At 36.9% G+C, this 15,699-nt stretch overlaps 1 protein-coding gene across 1 annotated transcript in view; it reads left to right on the forward strand.

Moving 5' to 3' along the window:
- GDPD1 (glycerophosphodiester phosphodiesterase domain containing 1) overlaps positions 1-15,699 on the forward strand; it is a 39,818-nt gene that overhangs the window by 897 nt on the left and 23,222 nt on the right. The window contains exon 2 of the mRNA XM_059907347.1: positions 12,074-12,116. Coding sequence (XP_059763330.1) covers positions 12,074-12,116 — 43 coding nt within the window. The remainder of the gene's footprint in view (positions 1-12,073; positions 12,117-15,699) is intronic.

Here is a 15,699-nt window from a genome sequence, read left to right on the forward strand (position 1 = left end):
TGGGGCAGAAACTGGAGCGTCCTGGTTCCCAAGGCTGCAAACCTCGCACCTGTTTTTTTTTCCAGCCCCACCTTGCACCCCAGCAATGACCGGTGGATTTCCAAAGACAAAAAGATGATTTAGTTAATGACAGGAGTGTATTGTTTGACGAAAACAAAGAAGTTTCTTTTGGAACAGTGTCTTGCCAAAAGGAACCTAGATGAACCCTCTCATTTCCCAGACAGCAGGCCAAATCTTTGCCTCTTCATTATTGTGCAATAATGTCTTTATTTCATTTCAAGCATGATGTATAAAATGTTGTGAGATTGGATTATTTCAATCAATTTTAGCTTGTTCTTTAGAGATGAATGTTAAACTAGGTTAAAATTGCTTGGAATTTACAGTCTAATACTAGAAATGGTAAAATTCTAGGAGTTTACAGTCTAAAATTTGATTTACTACCATGACTCCTTTGCTAACAAGAATTGGCCAGGAATAAGGTTTTTTTGGTTTTTTTAAATTTAATGAATTTATTTATTGGCTGCGTTGAATCTTTGTTGCTGCCTGCGGGCTTTCTCTAGTTGCAGCAAGTGGGGAGGTACGCTTCGTCGCGGTGCGCGGGCTTCTCATTGCGGTGGCTTCTCTTGTTGCAGAGCACGGGCTCTAGGCGGGCTTCAGTAGTTGTGGCACGTGGGCTCAGTAGTCGTGGCACACGAGCTCTAGAGCACAGGCTCAGTAGTTGTGGCACACAGGCTTAGTTGCTCCGCAGCATGTGGGATCTTCCCGGACCAGGGCTCGAACCCTTGTCCCCTTCATTGGCAGACGGATTCTTAACCACTGCGCCACCAGGGAAGTCCTAGGAATAAGGTTTTAAATATCACAGAAGTACATTAGCATGCTTCTGTAAAATCTGTATAATTTTATCAGTCACACATAGTACTAAAGAGTGACTTCAATTGTTACGCTAGTCTACTACTCATGAAAAGTGTGAAAGGTTTTAAGGGATCTATTACCAGCTAAATACCATGTTATTTCTTATTTGGTTTACCTGTATTTTAATAGATACAAAGTTAAATTGTAGGATGACATATGACTACTAATGTGCCTTCAACCACTACAGCCAAAAAAACAACTTTTAGTGTTTGAGTTGTTGCCATAGAAGTATTTTCGATGGTAGTAGTCCTACTCTGGAGATAGTACCTTCTGCAGTTGTGTTTACTGATTTAAAAAAAAGAAAAGTGTGCTTACTAAAAACCCAAACCAAAACGATGTCCTCTAAAAAGCTATCTAAACGGTCGTTATGGGTGATCTAGATTTTATTTTAGAAGAAATAATCTTAACTCTGTAGGCTTGAAATATGTTTACAGTCCTAAATCACTGTAGTACATTCCTGTGTGTTAGTGCTTAATATGCTTTTGTTGAGTATGTATGCCAAATAATACAGTTGAATCCAGGGTGATAGAGGATCTATTTACTAAAAAACACTTTGTAACTCAAGATACTAAGTTTCTGGAAAATAATAGACTAGGAAGCAGTCAGCTTCTGCTTGCTTTTTATTTTTGTCTTGGACACTGATAACAGCAATCAGTGTTATCTGTGCATACTTTTCCATGCATGTCACTAACATTTGGGCTAATTCTCTATTGCCCTAACTGCAAATACCTGATATTTCATGAAAACCAGATGTATGATCATTCCAAGATTGAAACATTGATCATTATATATGTATAAAGTATATACATCTGAATTGCTTTAACTTAAAACTCTTAATGTGTACTATATTATGTCTGCTAGGAAAGCATTACCACCTGAGTCAGATTCTGGACCTATCACTAGTTAACCTTGGGAATAAGCCTTGGTTTTAGTTTCCTTATCTATAAATGGAGACCATTTACCTTGCTTCTCTTTGGGTTGTTATGAAGATTAGGTGTACAGAAAGCACTTTGAACACCATAAAATTGTTTAGAAATATAAGCATGGATACGGGGGTCACATTTGTATTTTGCAATAGGACTTTGAGTTGAGTGAGAAAAAATGAGATCACCCTATACTTAATGTTTTCAAAGTTTTTTTTGTTTGTTTGTTTTCCTTTTAATTTATTTATTTATTTTTGGCTGTGTTGGGTCTTTGTTTCTATGCGAGGGCTTTCTCTAGTTGCGGCAAGTGGGGGCCACTCTTCATCGCGGTGCGCGGGCCTCTCACTATCGTGGCCTCTCTTGTTGCGGAGCACAGGCTCCAGACGCGCAGGCTCAGTAGTTGTGGCTCACGGGCCTAGTTGCTCCGCGGCATGTGGGATCTTCCCAGACCAGGGCTCGAACCCGTGTCCCCTGCATTGGCAGGCAGATTCTCAACCACTGCGCCACCAGGGAAGCCCCTCAAAGTTTTAATGAACACTTTTTTTTTTTTTTTAAGATTTATTTATTGATTGATTACTATGTTGGGTCTTCGTTTCTGTGCGAGGGCTTTCTCTAGTTGCGGCCAGCGGGGGCCACTCTTCATCGCGGTGCGCGGGCCTCTCACTGTCGCGGCCTCTCTCGTTGCGGAGCACAGGCTCCAGACGCGCAGGCTCAGTAGCTGTGGCTCACGGGCCTAGTCGCTCCGCGGCATGCGGGATCTTCCCAGACCAGGACTCGAACCCGTGTCCCCTGCATTGGCAGGCAGACTCTGAACCACTGCGCCACCAGGGAAGCCCGTAATGAACACTTTTGCCTTTTACTGATTGATTGTCCTTGAAAGTAGAAAATACTCTAATGTTTTAAAAATTAAGTGGTGTAGGCCTGCTTTGTTCTTACCTCGTTAAAGCGTATATTGTATTACATTATATTGTAATAGGATATCTGCTTCCCTTATTAGACTATGAGTTCCTCAAGGGCAGATTTTAGATTTTATTAATGCTTGGGTCTCTAGCCTCTAGTACAGATCCTAACATACACTTAAAATAATAGCTTATTGTCTGCTAATTATCTATTGTGTGCTAGGTACTTTCCATGTCTTTCCTTATCTGTTTGACCAAAGAACACTTTTTGTAACTACAATGTATTGATGAAATACCAATAGGACCAAAGATGTACCCTTTGGGTTAAATCGAGAGCAAGTCATACTCTCAAAGGCTATTTTTATAATTTCTCTATGAAGTTATGAATTTTATTAATATTTTTACAATTGCATAAGTAACTCATATTCATTGTAGAAAATTTGGGAAATATAGAAATGAAAAAAGGAAAAATAGTTCCTAAAACTCACCATCCAGACATAATCTCTGTTAACATTTTGAAGTATGTCTTTTTTTTGTTTTAATATTTATTTTTATTTATTTATTTGGCTGTGTCAGGTCTTAGCTGCCGCACGTGGGATCTTCGTTGCCATGTGTGGGATCTTTTAGTTGTGGCATGCGAACTCTTAGTTGCGGCATGGGGGATCTAGTTCCCTGACCAGGGATTGAACCTGGGCACACTGCACTGGGAGCGTGGAGTCTTAGCTACTGGACCACTAGGGAAGTCCCCTGAAGTGTATCCTTTAAGTACGTATTTTACTACATTTGGAATCATACCGTATATACACATATTTCAGATGCCCACTGAGTTAACTAGAATTAGGATAGCAGGGAAATAACTTTTTCATACTCCCTAAACTATCTCTATGGGCCAGTTGAATTAAGCAACAGGCTTTAAAAAAAGAGATTCATTTATTAGGGTTTGGTGGCCAAAGAATTAAAAAAAAAATCATCAACTGATAAAATCCTCGCTTTACCTTTTAATCTTTCACCCTTGGTTGCAAGGCAAAGTATTGCACAATCTGGGCATTTTGCCAGATTGATTTCGGAGGTGATAAGTTTGAGGGTAAATATTGCTCATGGACACTGGCTGCTTCTGAGTCCTAAACTTTGTTTGCTCAAGGAGGAAATTGAGGCATCAGTTTGAGTCTCAGAGTGTCACTGGAAGTATTTTTGTTCTGGTTTTTTATGAGTGTGTAAAGGGAGGGTAAAAGCAGGGGTTATCTATATTTCCCTGTATTTAAAAAAAATTATACATATTACGAACTTAGAAAAATTAAATATCGTTACAGAAAAATTTGAAAGTATGACAAGATAGCAAAAACCACTTATTGAAAAGAGCACACATATGGTGGTTAGTTGGGAAATGCTGCCGCTGTATCAATATACACTTTGAATATCATCCTTCTATGCTATTGATGTGTTTAATTTTTTTCTTATATCTGCAAATATATATTTCACTAATATTTTCCCCTTGAAATATAGAAACAATTCCGCAGCGTTCCAGGGATCCCATATTGAGAAATACTCTTTTATATATACCATCTCTAGTCCTTAAAGCTCTTCATGCTCTTGTAGAAATCATATATAGTTTCCAAGGTGCACTATAAATGTTGAATGAACAAGTGAATTTAGAAGTGGAGAATGAACTTACTTTGTTGCTTGATTTACTGAATAACTCCATTTTAAGTTGATATAAGATTATGTCTTCAAACATTAAAATATGTTTTATTTGCACTAAGCTGTCTTTCCCAATATCAGAAAATATTTAATTTGGAAGTTGTTCTTTTGTGGCTGGTGCACATTGTCATATTTGTCTTTGGTTTTATAAACATCACACACACACACATATAGCATGTATACAAAAGATGTTAATGATAGTGGTGGTTGGAGGTTAACTGTAAAACAAGTCTACACTGTTTGTTGAATGTTTATTGGTATATAAAACATTTGGGAGATAAAAAGGAAACTGACCAGACATTTCTTTCCTTTACAGCATTTAAATCTAACTAAAGATACAAAAGAGAATGTTTACTTTTCCTATCCTAACAGAAATTAACCAATCACAAGGTAATTATGAGGCACTATATAAGAGAGGAAAGTTAACATAGAATGAAAAATTGGGAAATATAGCTTTGTATAGTATTAGGAAGTGAAGCTTTCTCAGAGAAGTGAAAAATGAGAACTGGTGGAGAGGGAGGCAGGGGAACATAAGCAGAGAAATTATGAACAAATTATAGTAGGACAGCATGTAAAATCTATGATACTCATTCTCATCCACATTTCATAATTAATTTCATGACTAATTAACAAACTTTTGTTTACATGTTGAATGGTTATTTGCAAAGCCAGGCATTAAGCTGCTTATTGAGGAAAAAGAAAAATTAATGGCAGGTGTGCTCTATGAATGATATGATGATAATTGAAAAGAGAAGGAATTCAAACCATTTCATGAGAGAAGAGCTATCACCAAATAATTCCTTGGAGAGGAATGGCATACTTTTAAATTAGTCCCTTAGTTACTCTCCGGGCTTTCACCATATGAATCTTAACAAGTAATTTGTGGATATTATCATTGTGGGATTTATCTTCAAGCTTTACAAACAAGTATAAGAATATGGAAATAAGGACCAATATGAGTAACTTATGTGTAAAACTGAAATAAGGAGATATATGAATGGCAGCATAGAAACTGCAGCATAGTTAGTGGTAAAAAGGGTGGGATCTGAAGTCATACTGCTTTTGCTCGAAATTCAGTTCCCCTTGTTGGCTATGTGATCTTACCCAATTTTATTTCTGGAGATGCCAGAAATCTTGCTATGGTTGCGGGCATTTTAATGAAATAATATATAGAGTGCTAATAAGCACGGTATCTAGCTTCTATTAATTATTAATATCTTGACCACCTTTTCAATATTTTATTTTATTTAGTACTGGCTATTAATTTCATAACCTTATAAAGTAGATCAAAGATCTTAAGTAATAATGTTTGCATGCTTAAGCTCTTAGGTTTAAATGAATTACAAATAAAATTAACATGGAAAGGAGACATAAAAGACAAACAGGTAGGGCTTCCCTGGTGGCGCAGTGGTTGGGAGTCTGCCTGCCAATGCAGGGCACACGGGTTCGAGCCCTGGTCTGGGAAGATCCCACATGCCGCGGAGCAACTAGGCCCGTGAGCCACAACTACTGAGCCTGCGTGTCTGGAGCCTGTGCTCTGCAACAACAGAGGCCGCGATAGTGAGAGGCCCGCGCACCGCGATGAAGAGTGGCCCCCACTTGCCCCAACTGGAGAAAGCCCTCGCACAGAAGTGAAGACCCAACACAGCCAAAAATTAAAAATAAATAAATTAATTAAAGGAAAAAAAAAACAGGTAGACTTTGAATGTAAATATTAGTAGTAAAAATTATATTAACTGTGGGGGAATTTACTTCAGATTTCTGAATCTCTATTTTATATTTTTCCTAACTCCTTTCCCTTAAAACAAAAAGAGCAAACTATAAGTATCTTTTGAACTTTTTATTTTGGCACATTTTAATCATATACAAAAGTAGTAAGACTCTATCACCCAGATACAAACAATTATCAACTCATGCCCAATGTTGTTTCATCTGTATCCCTGCCCATTCTTCTCACCTGTATTATTTTGAAACAAATATCATATCGTTTCAAACTTAATAAATATTTGTTGAACACTGTTTTGTGGAATATTCTAACACCTGTATATTACAAAGCCCTTGCTATTGAAATTTGAGAAGGCTTACTTTCCCATCCCAACTTTGGAACCAACTTAGAAATAAAATGCATGCATCAGAAAGATAGAGGTATGGGACTTCCCTGGCAGTCCAGTGGTTAAGACTCTGTGCTTCCACTGCAAGGGACTCAGGGAACTAAGATCCCGCATGCTGCGCTGAGAAGAAATTTTGTTCCTTCTGAGGGTGGGCCACTCCAAATTAAGGGGACTATGCAGGGTTGAGTCACAGATGGACGGACAGCTCTTTCTCCTATGTCGCTTCTGCTCCCATGGGGAGGAGTGTATGAGGGAATAAAGAAGGGTTAAAAGTGTTCCTTCCATTCTTTTCATTCCTTGCGGACTGGAGTGGAATTTTCCTTCACTAGGTGGGAACAGGTAGCTGGGGATAGATGTTCCTCTCAATACTTGCTTTCAAAAAGCCTTCTCAGGGTTTAGGTGGTGTACCAGAATATAAAAAACACAGGACTTAGAAATAAAGGCTTTTTAAACAAACATTTAGGGAGAGCATACATGTGGTAGCACTAACCTTAAGTGTACAGCTTAATATATTTTTTAATATATGTGTACATCCAGGTAGCCATTTACTCAGATCAAGATATAGAACATTTCTAGAATCCCATAAGATTCCCTTGGTTCCCTTCCCAGTCTATCCTTCTCCATCCCCAGAGGTGACCACTCCTCTGACTTTTCTGATCATTGATTTTTTTTTAATTAATTTATTTTATTTTTGGCTGCGTTGGGTCTTCGTTGCTGCACGCGGGCTTTCTCTAGTTGCGGTGAGTGGGGGCTACTCTTCCTTGTGGTGCGCGGGCTTCTCATTGTGGTGGCTTCTCTTGTTGCGGAGCACGGGCTCTAGGCACTCAGGCTTCAGTAGTTGCGGCACGCGGGCTCTAGAGTGCAGGCTCAGTAGTTGTGGTGCACGGGCTTAGTTGCTCCGCGGCATGTGGGATCTTCCCGGATCAGGGCTCGAACCCATGTCCCCTGCATTGGCAGGCAGATTGTTAACCACTGTGCCACCAGGGAAGCCCTGATCATTGATTATTTAAGACAGTGGTTTTCAAAGTGTGGTCTGTGGACTCCTGGGAGTCCCCAAGACCTCTCATGGGTCTACAAGGTCAAAATTATTTTCATAAGACATTACTTACCTTTTTCACCTTGTTGACATCTGCACTGATGGTGTAAAAGCAGTAGTCGGTAAAACTGCTGTTGCTTTAGCACAAATGAAAATACTGGTACCAAATGTACTAGTAGCCATTGTATTCCTCACCATCTTGCACTCACATTTTTTTTTAAAAAGGCAGTTTCATTTAAGAATATCTTTGATGTATTAGAAAAATTATTAATTTTATTAAAGTTCAATCCTTGAGTACACATAACTTTTAATATTCTGTGTGACAAAATTGGGAGTACACAAAAAACACTTTTGCTGCATACCAACGTAGGAAGATGATTGTCTTGAGGAAAAGCACTTGTGCAATTGCTTGAATTCTGAGCTGAATTAGCCTTTATTGTTTTCCACAGAACACCATTTTTACTTAAAAAACTGACTGACGAACTGGTTATTCAGCCTTGAGTATTCAGCAGATATGTTCTTGAAAATTAATAAAGTGAGTCTGTCATTAGAAGAAAAATAATCTAGCTGCCTTCTATTAAAGCAATGCCAATGATTAAATTTGAGCTTTCAAGCAAAAATTAGACTTCTGAAAAACTTGTATCATCCACTGTGTGCTTGGTAGCTTTCCAATTTTTAAAGATTTTCCTGATGATATCAGGTATTAACAAATGTGATTTTTAAAAAATATTGTCTAATGAAATGTGTCAGTATTTAGAAGATCAGCATAATTCAGTAAATCAGTATTTTCCCAAAAACCACGCATGGGTGAAAGATCCATTCAAAGTTCAAGATGGGCTAATCGATTTTCATGTAATAGAGTATGAAGAGGTCATTAATACAGTTCAAATCCCACGTTACAACTAACTTTTAAAAATCTGCCATTTGTTGAATTTTGGTGCAGTATCAAAGAAGAATCTTTCTTTTCCAACTATCTGTGTGAAGGTTGATATGTATGTATGAAGCAGATACAAGAATCTAGCTGCCTTCTATTAAGCCAGACATTAAAGAGATTTGCAAAAGTGTAAAACAATGCCACTCTTAGCGTTAAATATTTTTGTCAGATCGTTATTTTCATAAAATGTTATGTTAACATGTAATGGATTTATTATTGTTATTTTCAAAGTTTTAAAATTTAGAAGTCAATTTCTAATATGTAATTATTAATGGATATAACCCACATAATCAGAAGCTGTTTGAGGGACTTCCCTGGTGGCGCAGTGGTTAAGAATCCTCCTGCCAACGCTGGGGACACGGGTTCGAGCCCTGGTCTGGGAAGATCCCACATGCCGCAGAGCAACTAAGCCCCTGCGCCACAACTACTGAGCCTGCATGCCACAACTACCGAAGCCCACGCGCCTAGAGCCCGTGCTCCACAACAGGAGAAGCCACCGCAATGAGAAGCCCGCACATCGCAACGAAGAGTAGCCCCTGCTCGCCACATCTAGAGAAAGCCCGCATGCAGCAACGAAGACCCAACGCAGCCAAAAATAAATAAATTAGTTAATTAATTTAAAAAATATTGCTTAAAAAAAAGAAAAGCTCTTTGAGGTACTCAGTAAGACTCCTGAGACCAAAATGGTTAGGAACTGCTAGTGTAAGGCCTTAACTCTTGACTCTAATAAGAATCATTGTTGGGCTTCCTTGGTGGCGCAGTGGTTGAGAGTCCGCCTGCCAATGCAGGGGACACGGGGTCGGGCCCTGGCCTGGGAGGATCCCACATGCCGCGGAGCGGCTGGGCCCGTAGGCCACAACTGCCGAGCCTGCGCGTCTGGGGCCTGTGCTCTGCAACAAGGGGGGCCGCGATAGTCAGAAGCCCGCGCGCCGCGATGAGGAGTGGCCCCCGCTTGCCGCAACTAGAGAAAGCCCTCGCACAGAAACAAAGACCCAACACAGCCATAAATAAATAAATAAATAAATATTTAAAAAAAAAAAAAAAGAATCATTGTAATCTGAAGTAATTTTTTAAAAAAGTGCTTCACAGAGGAGTTGAGAAGTGAATTTTTTCCCCCCACTGCACGTGGCTTGCAAGATCTTAGTTCCATGCCCTCAGCAGTGAAAATAGGGAGTCTTAACCACTGGACTGCCAGGGAATTCCCAAACGGATTGTTTATTGTACCAAAAAGCAAGGAAATTAAAAGGACACAGAAGTCAGCTTGAAGGAGCTAATGATGTTGACTTTGATTACTTGGTGAAAATGGTGTCTGCCAGACTTTTCCGTTGTGAAGTTACTCTTTTTCTCTTTGTAGTTAGTATTTTTGTAAAAGTACTTTGAAACCACATAAACACTCCATTCCTTATCAAACTTTTGGTCCATTTATTAAAATGGATTCAGAATATCCTATTTTGTTTAATGGTTTAAAGTTTGTTGCTATCATTATTTTGATGCTAACATTGTCTCAGGTTTGGCCAGCGAGAGCTCCTTCAAACTGGCTTCTGTGTCCTGTTAACTTCCTTGCTTTTTGTTACAACAGTCAGTAGTTTAACCTAATCTACAAGTAACCATTTTAGCACCCTTTTCTTTTTGGTAGTATTCTAGAGTGCTTTGTTCTTGAATATTGATGATCTGTTTATAACATATTTCCTTAGTTTTTGACTAAAACAAGCACTGACTGGACTTTTAAAAGTCATTTAATGTCAAAAGAGCACTTACTTTTGAAAAAACTTTAATCTCCGTATTTGCTTCATCTGTTTTCTATTGTGCATTAACTCTAGTAATTAAAGTGAACCTAAAGTCAAAGTAGTAGCTTTTTAAAGTATATATATTTATTTATTTTGGCTCCACCGGCTCTTAGTTGCGGCACGTGGGATCTTTAGTTGCAGCATACAAATTTCTTAGTTGTGGCATGTGGACTTCATAGTTGCAGCATGCGGACTCTTAGTTGCAGCATGCATACGGGATCTAGTTCCCTGACCAGGGATCAAACCTGGGCCCCCTGCATTGGGAGCGCGGAGTCTTACCCACTGGACCACCAGGGAAGTCCCCAAAGTAGCTTGTTTCACATAGGTATCCCTTTCTCTCTGCTAAACTGATGGAACTTTTAGAACATTAGGTTAATATATTCATTTCTTCATACCTTGTGTTTCTATTGATTATTAATTAGGTTGCCATAAAAATACAATCGAACAATATAAAAGAAGAAAACTTTAATACTCTTGCAAATATGTCCAGATGTTATTGTATGTAGGACATTTTAATTCTACTATTTGAACAGTACCTTAAACTTGAATTGCCTCTTTTGTTAAGAAGAAATTGTCTGTTTTTCCAAGTATTTAGAAAAGTATTTCCAAAATATTTTTCCTGTGCATTCCATTAATTATTGGGTTGGCTAAAAAGTTCGTTTGGGTTTTTCTTCTCTTTTGTTTTTTTAAAAAATATTTATTTAGGCTGCTCCAGGTCTTAGTTGCATCATGTTAGCTCTTAGTTGTGGCATGCATGTGGGATCTAGTTCCCTAACCAGGGATTGAACCCAGGCCCCCTGCATTGGGAGTATGGAGTCTTAGCCACTGGACCACCAGGAAAGTCCCTCCTCATTCTTATAGATAGGGAAGCTCAGCCATAGAAAGGTGAGGTAGGGCTGCCCTGGTGGCACAGTGGTTGAGAATCTGCCTGCCAATGCAGGGGACACGGGTTCGAGCCCTGGTCTGGGAAGATCCCACATGCTGCGGAGCAACTAGGCCCGTGAGCCACAACTACTGAGCCTGCGCGTCTGGAGCTTGTGCTCCGCAACAAGAGAGGCCGCGATAGTGAGAGGCCCATGCACCGCGATGAAGAGTGACCCCCGCTTGCCGCAACTAGAGAAAGCCCTTGCACAGAAACGAAGACCCAACACAGCCAAAAATAAATTTAAAAATAAATAAATAAATAAATAAATAAATAAATAAAAATAAAAGAATTCCTTTAAAAAAAAAAAAAGAAAGGTGAGGTAATTTTCCCAAGGTCACACAAGTATCAAACAGACTTGAGAGCAGAGATCCTAACTCCAGAGCCCCACCCTCAACCACTACACTATACTACCCTCATCCAACATGATTAAAACAGTCACTTCTTTTAAGTAATTAATGGGAAAGGGAGGAAAGAGATGGGTAAACACTTTATGCTATAAATATGATAAATGCCTTAGTAGAAAGATGCATGAGAGACTGTGGGGATCCAGAGGAGAGACTTTTTAACTCTGAGGAGGTGTATATGTGCAAGTCCTCCTCTGTCTTTTCTATTATAGCTTAACAATCATGTTTAGGTTCTTGTAACCCTCCTGCGTTTCTATGGCTGTGTTTTGATCTTTGATTCTTCTTGGTGCAGCTAAAAACAATTCAAAATACCACTACATTCTTTAAAACACTTGTAATGTCTACATAATATATAAACATCATGATTCATTTGATGTATCATATTTAGGTGAATTTCTGGAAAAATAAAATGTTCAAATTAGCTTCAATTTAATGTTTTCACAGGTGCTGGAGAAAATTTGGAGAATACAATGGCAGCCTTTCAGCAGTAAGTATATAAAAAGGTATTCTTTTCTTTTATAGTTTATCTTTAAAGTGATGATGATTCACCAAGTGAGGATAGTACACATGTAGCATCCATTTGTGATAGTTGTTTCTATTTTATTAAAATGGCTTTTTTTTTTTTTTTTTTTTAGTTAGTCTGAAGTGTTACAAACAGTGTTTGGCTTCTGCATAACTGAAAAACTAGATCAGAGTTTTGGGTAATCAAAAGATACTATAGTTCCAAAGCTGAAAGAAGACATTTGTAACAAGGCACATACTGTGTGTAATGCTAATTAGCCTCAGAGAGAAAGAGAAAAGGAGAAAATGAAAACACTGTTACATTGGCTGTTATTTATGAGTAGGATTATGTGTCTACTCAGTAATTCTTCCACAGATCAGGTCAAACTGTCATCTGGTCTTTCTCCTTTGAAGCCTTATGAGTGTTGATCTTATTTTTTTAAATAAGGTAAATTTTTTTTTCAATTTTTAAATCATTCATATTTCATATAGATGTCTTTTAGAGCACCTCACAGAGAAGCAGCAGGAGACACAGGAATGAAAGCTGATTGATACCTTGTTCTTTGTCTTAGAGTGAATGATTATCATCAGTCTGTGGTAATGGTGCGAACACTGTTTTCTGTTCCCTGAAAAGTAAGACGGGGAATGTGATAAGTTAACTCCCATGAAAAACATTACCATCCGTATTTAGTAAGAAAAATATTTTCTTATGTAATTTTTGAGCCATTTTTATGTATATAATTGGGGCCAATAAATCAGGATAATTTGGCTTAAGTTTTTGTTCTGCTTCTCATCATTCAAAGACACTTTAGAGATTATTTTTCCTGTTATCAGGTCCCAAGGTACTGCTTTTCCATAGTCTAGTTTCGTCTAAATCCTATCCTCCTATATTTGTCATTGCTTATTCTTTTTGTTCTATAATATGATGCCTTTTGACTGTAATCTCAAGTCTCTTACAGCTCTAAAATGCAAAATCTTTCCTCCTGTCACTGACTGTGAAACAGAATAATTTAATTTAAATTACTTTGTTATCGTCTCTACTGAGATTATGTAGCAAAATATAGCAAATATATATTTAATTTTATAAATTATATAGCAAATATATTTATATTTGTATATATATACACATATATATATATGTTGTATATATATATACATACTATATATATATACTATATATATATATTGTGTATATATATATTGTATGTATATATATATACAACATATATATATGTGTGTATATATATACAAATATAAATATATTGTATATATATATATATAAAATATATAGCAAAATATATTTAATTTTATGTGAACAATTTTCACTGTGATATACACACACATATGCATACCCATGCACACCCTCATTCACTATCATTTATCCAATATTTGTTGCCTGTGATGTAGTAATATATATTACTTGGGGAAAAACTGCTCATAACTTTGAGTGGTTTTTAGCATTCCTTTATGTAAAAGTATATTATTTTGTAAGTTTTTCTCCATATTTTTTTTTTTGCTAAATCTTTACCAAACACCCTTATTTATGAAATTAAACTATTTCTAAGGATGGTACATTTGTATAATACGTTATTTCTAAGGATGGTAACCTAAATGTTTTTTATCTTTGAAGACTTTGATCCTCTGAAAAATTTTTTGATATTCAAAGAATAATTTAGATGGTTTTTACTTGCTAGATATAAAATTTCATTTCCCGTCTTCAAGCAGTTTGTTTTTATATTGTTTTGTTCAAGCAGTAACTATTGAAGAGTACCACAGCCTTCTCTATCATGTGGTAGCTTTCTATAACTTTAGTTTTTTGGAGGTTTTTCTGGTACTTTAAAAGAAGAAAGCAACTCTTCCGTATGTTATTATTAGTGTTTATTAGATATATTTTTTTGTAAGGCTGTTTGCTAATTGACTTTGAAATTTATAGAAAACCTAAATCAAATAGGCTTTAATTTTAAACTTAAATTTTTTTGTTGTTGTTGGTGGTGGTGATGATTTTGTTTTTTGTTTTGTTTTGTCTTATGCCTCAGTGCTCTTACTTTCAATAAGTAGTTTTTTAAATTGTACTTTGTTTTCATTTATAAATATTCTAGTTAACTGCTAGGACACTTAGAAAGTTTTTTTTTTTTTTAATATGCCTACTTCATGAAAAACAAGAAAAAAATTGTTTAAGCATACTATTTTTAAGGTACTGTATACTAAAAAGATAAAGAGTTATAATACATAATTGGCAAAAGACAGACACTGTGCTTAAGTATGGTATATGCTTGAAAGGATATATAGTTGAAGGAGAGATAGTAAAAAATACAATGAGCAGCTAAAACTTAGATCTTATTTATATATACGGTTAGACATATACTTCACAAAGCATGTATATTATGACATGGAGGCGAAGATGATATCAGAGAAAGTATAAATAGTTGGTGTGGGAAGCCTAGTTAAGATTAACCAGATAATTGAAAAGATACCAGGATTAGAAGAGCTATCATTTGGTGGAGAGGAAGAAGCTATTTTAAAAATGTGAAATGTTTGAGGTTAAGATGTGATGGTGTGTGGACAAGATACATCTAGAAAACTGAAAGGACCTTAAGACTGCATGGAAAATTAATTCATTATATGTTCATTACATTATAGTAGGGCTAAAGAAGTAATTAGTACTGACACAGAGAAATAGTTACATCTCACAATTTATAAAAGTTCTTTAATATGCTTTATAAAATAATTTCACAGACACCTTAAGTTATGAATGTGGCTTTTCTGGGATTCCTTGGGAGCCAGAATCTTTCCTTATTGATTTCTCAATCCCTAACATTTAGCTCTGGTGCTAATAAGTTCTCACTAGTTGCTTACTGAATGATATATGGAATGGGGCACTCAAGAACAAAGCAGAATATTGGGGGGTAGGATAAATTGGAAGATTGGGGTTGACATATATACACTATTGATACTATGTATAAAATAGATAACTAATGAGAACCTACTCTATAGCACAGGGAACTCTACTCAATGCTCTGTGGTGACCTAAATGAGAAGCAAATCCAAAAAAGAGGGGACATATGTATACGTATAGCTGATTCACTTTGCTGTACAGTATAAACTAGCACAATATTGTGAAGAAACTAAACTCCAATAAAAAAAAAAAAGCAGAATTTTAACAGAAGACAGAGACAGAACCCCTTTCATAATGAACATGGAACCAAAGACTAAGGAATTGTACTACAAAGATACACACACACACACACACACACACACAGAGTCACTAAGCCCCTGAGTATGTAAAATCTGGTTCTTAAGAGCTAATAAAACTAGGTTATTAAACCAGGCTGCCTTTGTAAATACCCATAGGACAGTTTGATCCCTGTGGTATTACCACGAATGCTTAGAGAAAGAAACAAATTGTATTAGCAATAGCTGCAAGTATAAGTTGGCAGACAGTCAGAGTAATTAATCAGTGGCCTGATTCTCATGATAAAATTCTTTAGAATGTCTAATTAATACAATACTAATTATCTCATCTCTGAAATGGGAATAATACAACCTCAGTGTTTTGAGGAATAAATGAG

This window comes from Balaenoptera ricei, chromosome 20 (assembly GCF_028023285.1).
Source record: "Balaenoptera ricei isolate mBalRic1 chromosome 20, mBalRic1.hap2, whole genome shotgun sequence".
Classification (NCBI taxonomy): domain Eukaryota; kingdom Metazoa; phylum Chordata; class Mammalia; order Artiodactyla; family Balaenopteridae; genus Balaenoptera; species Balaenoptera ricei.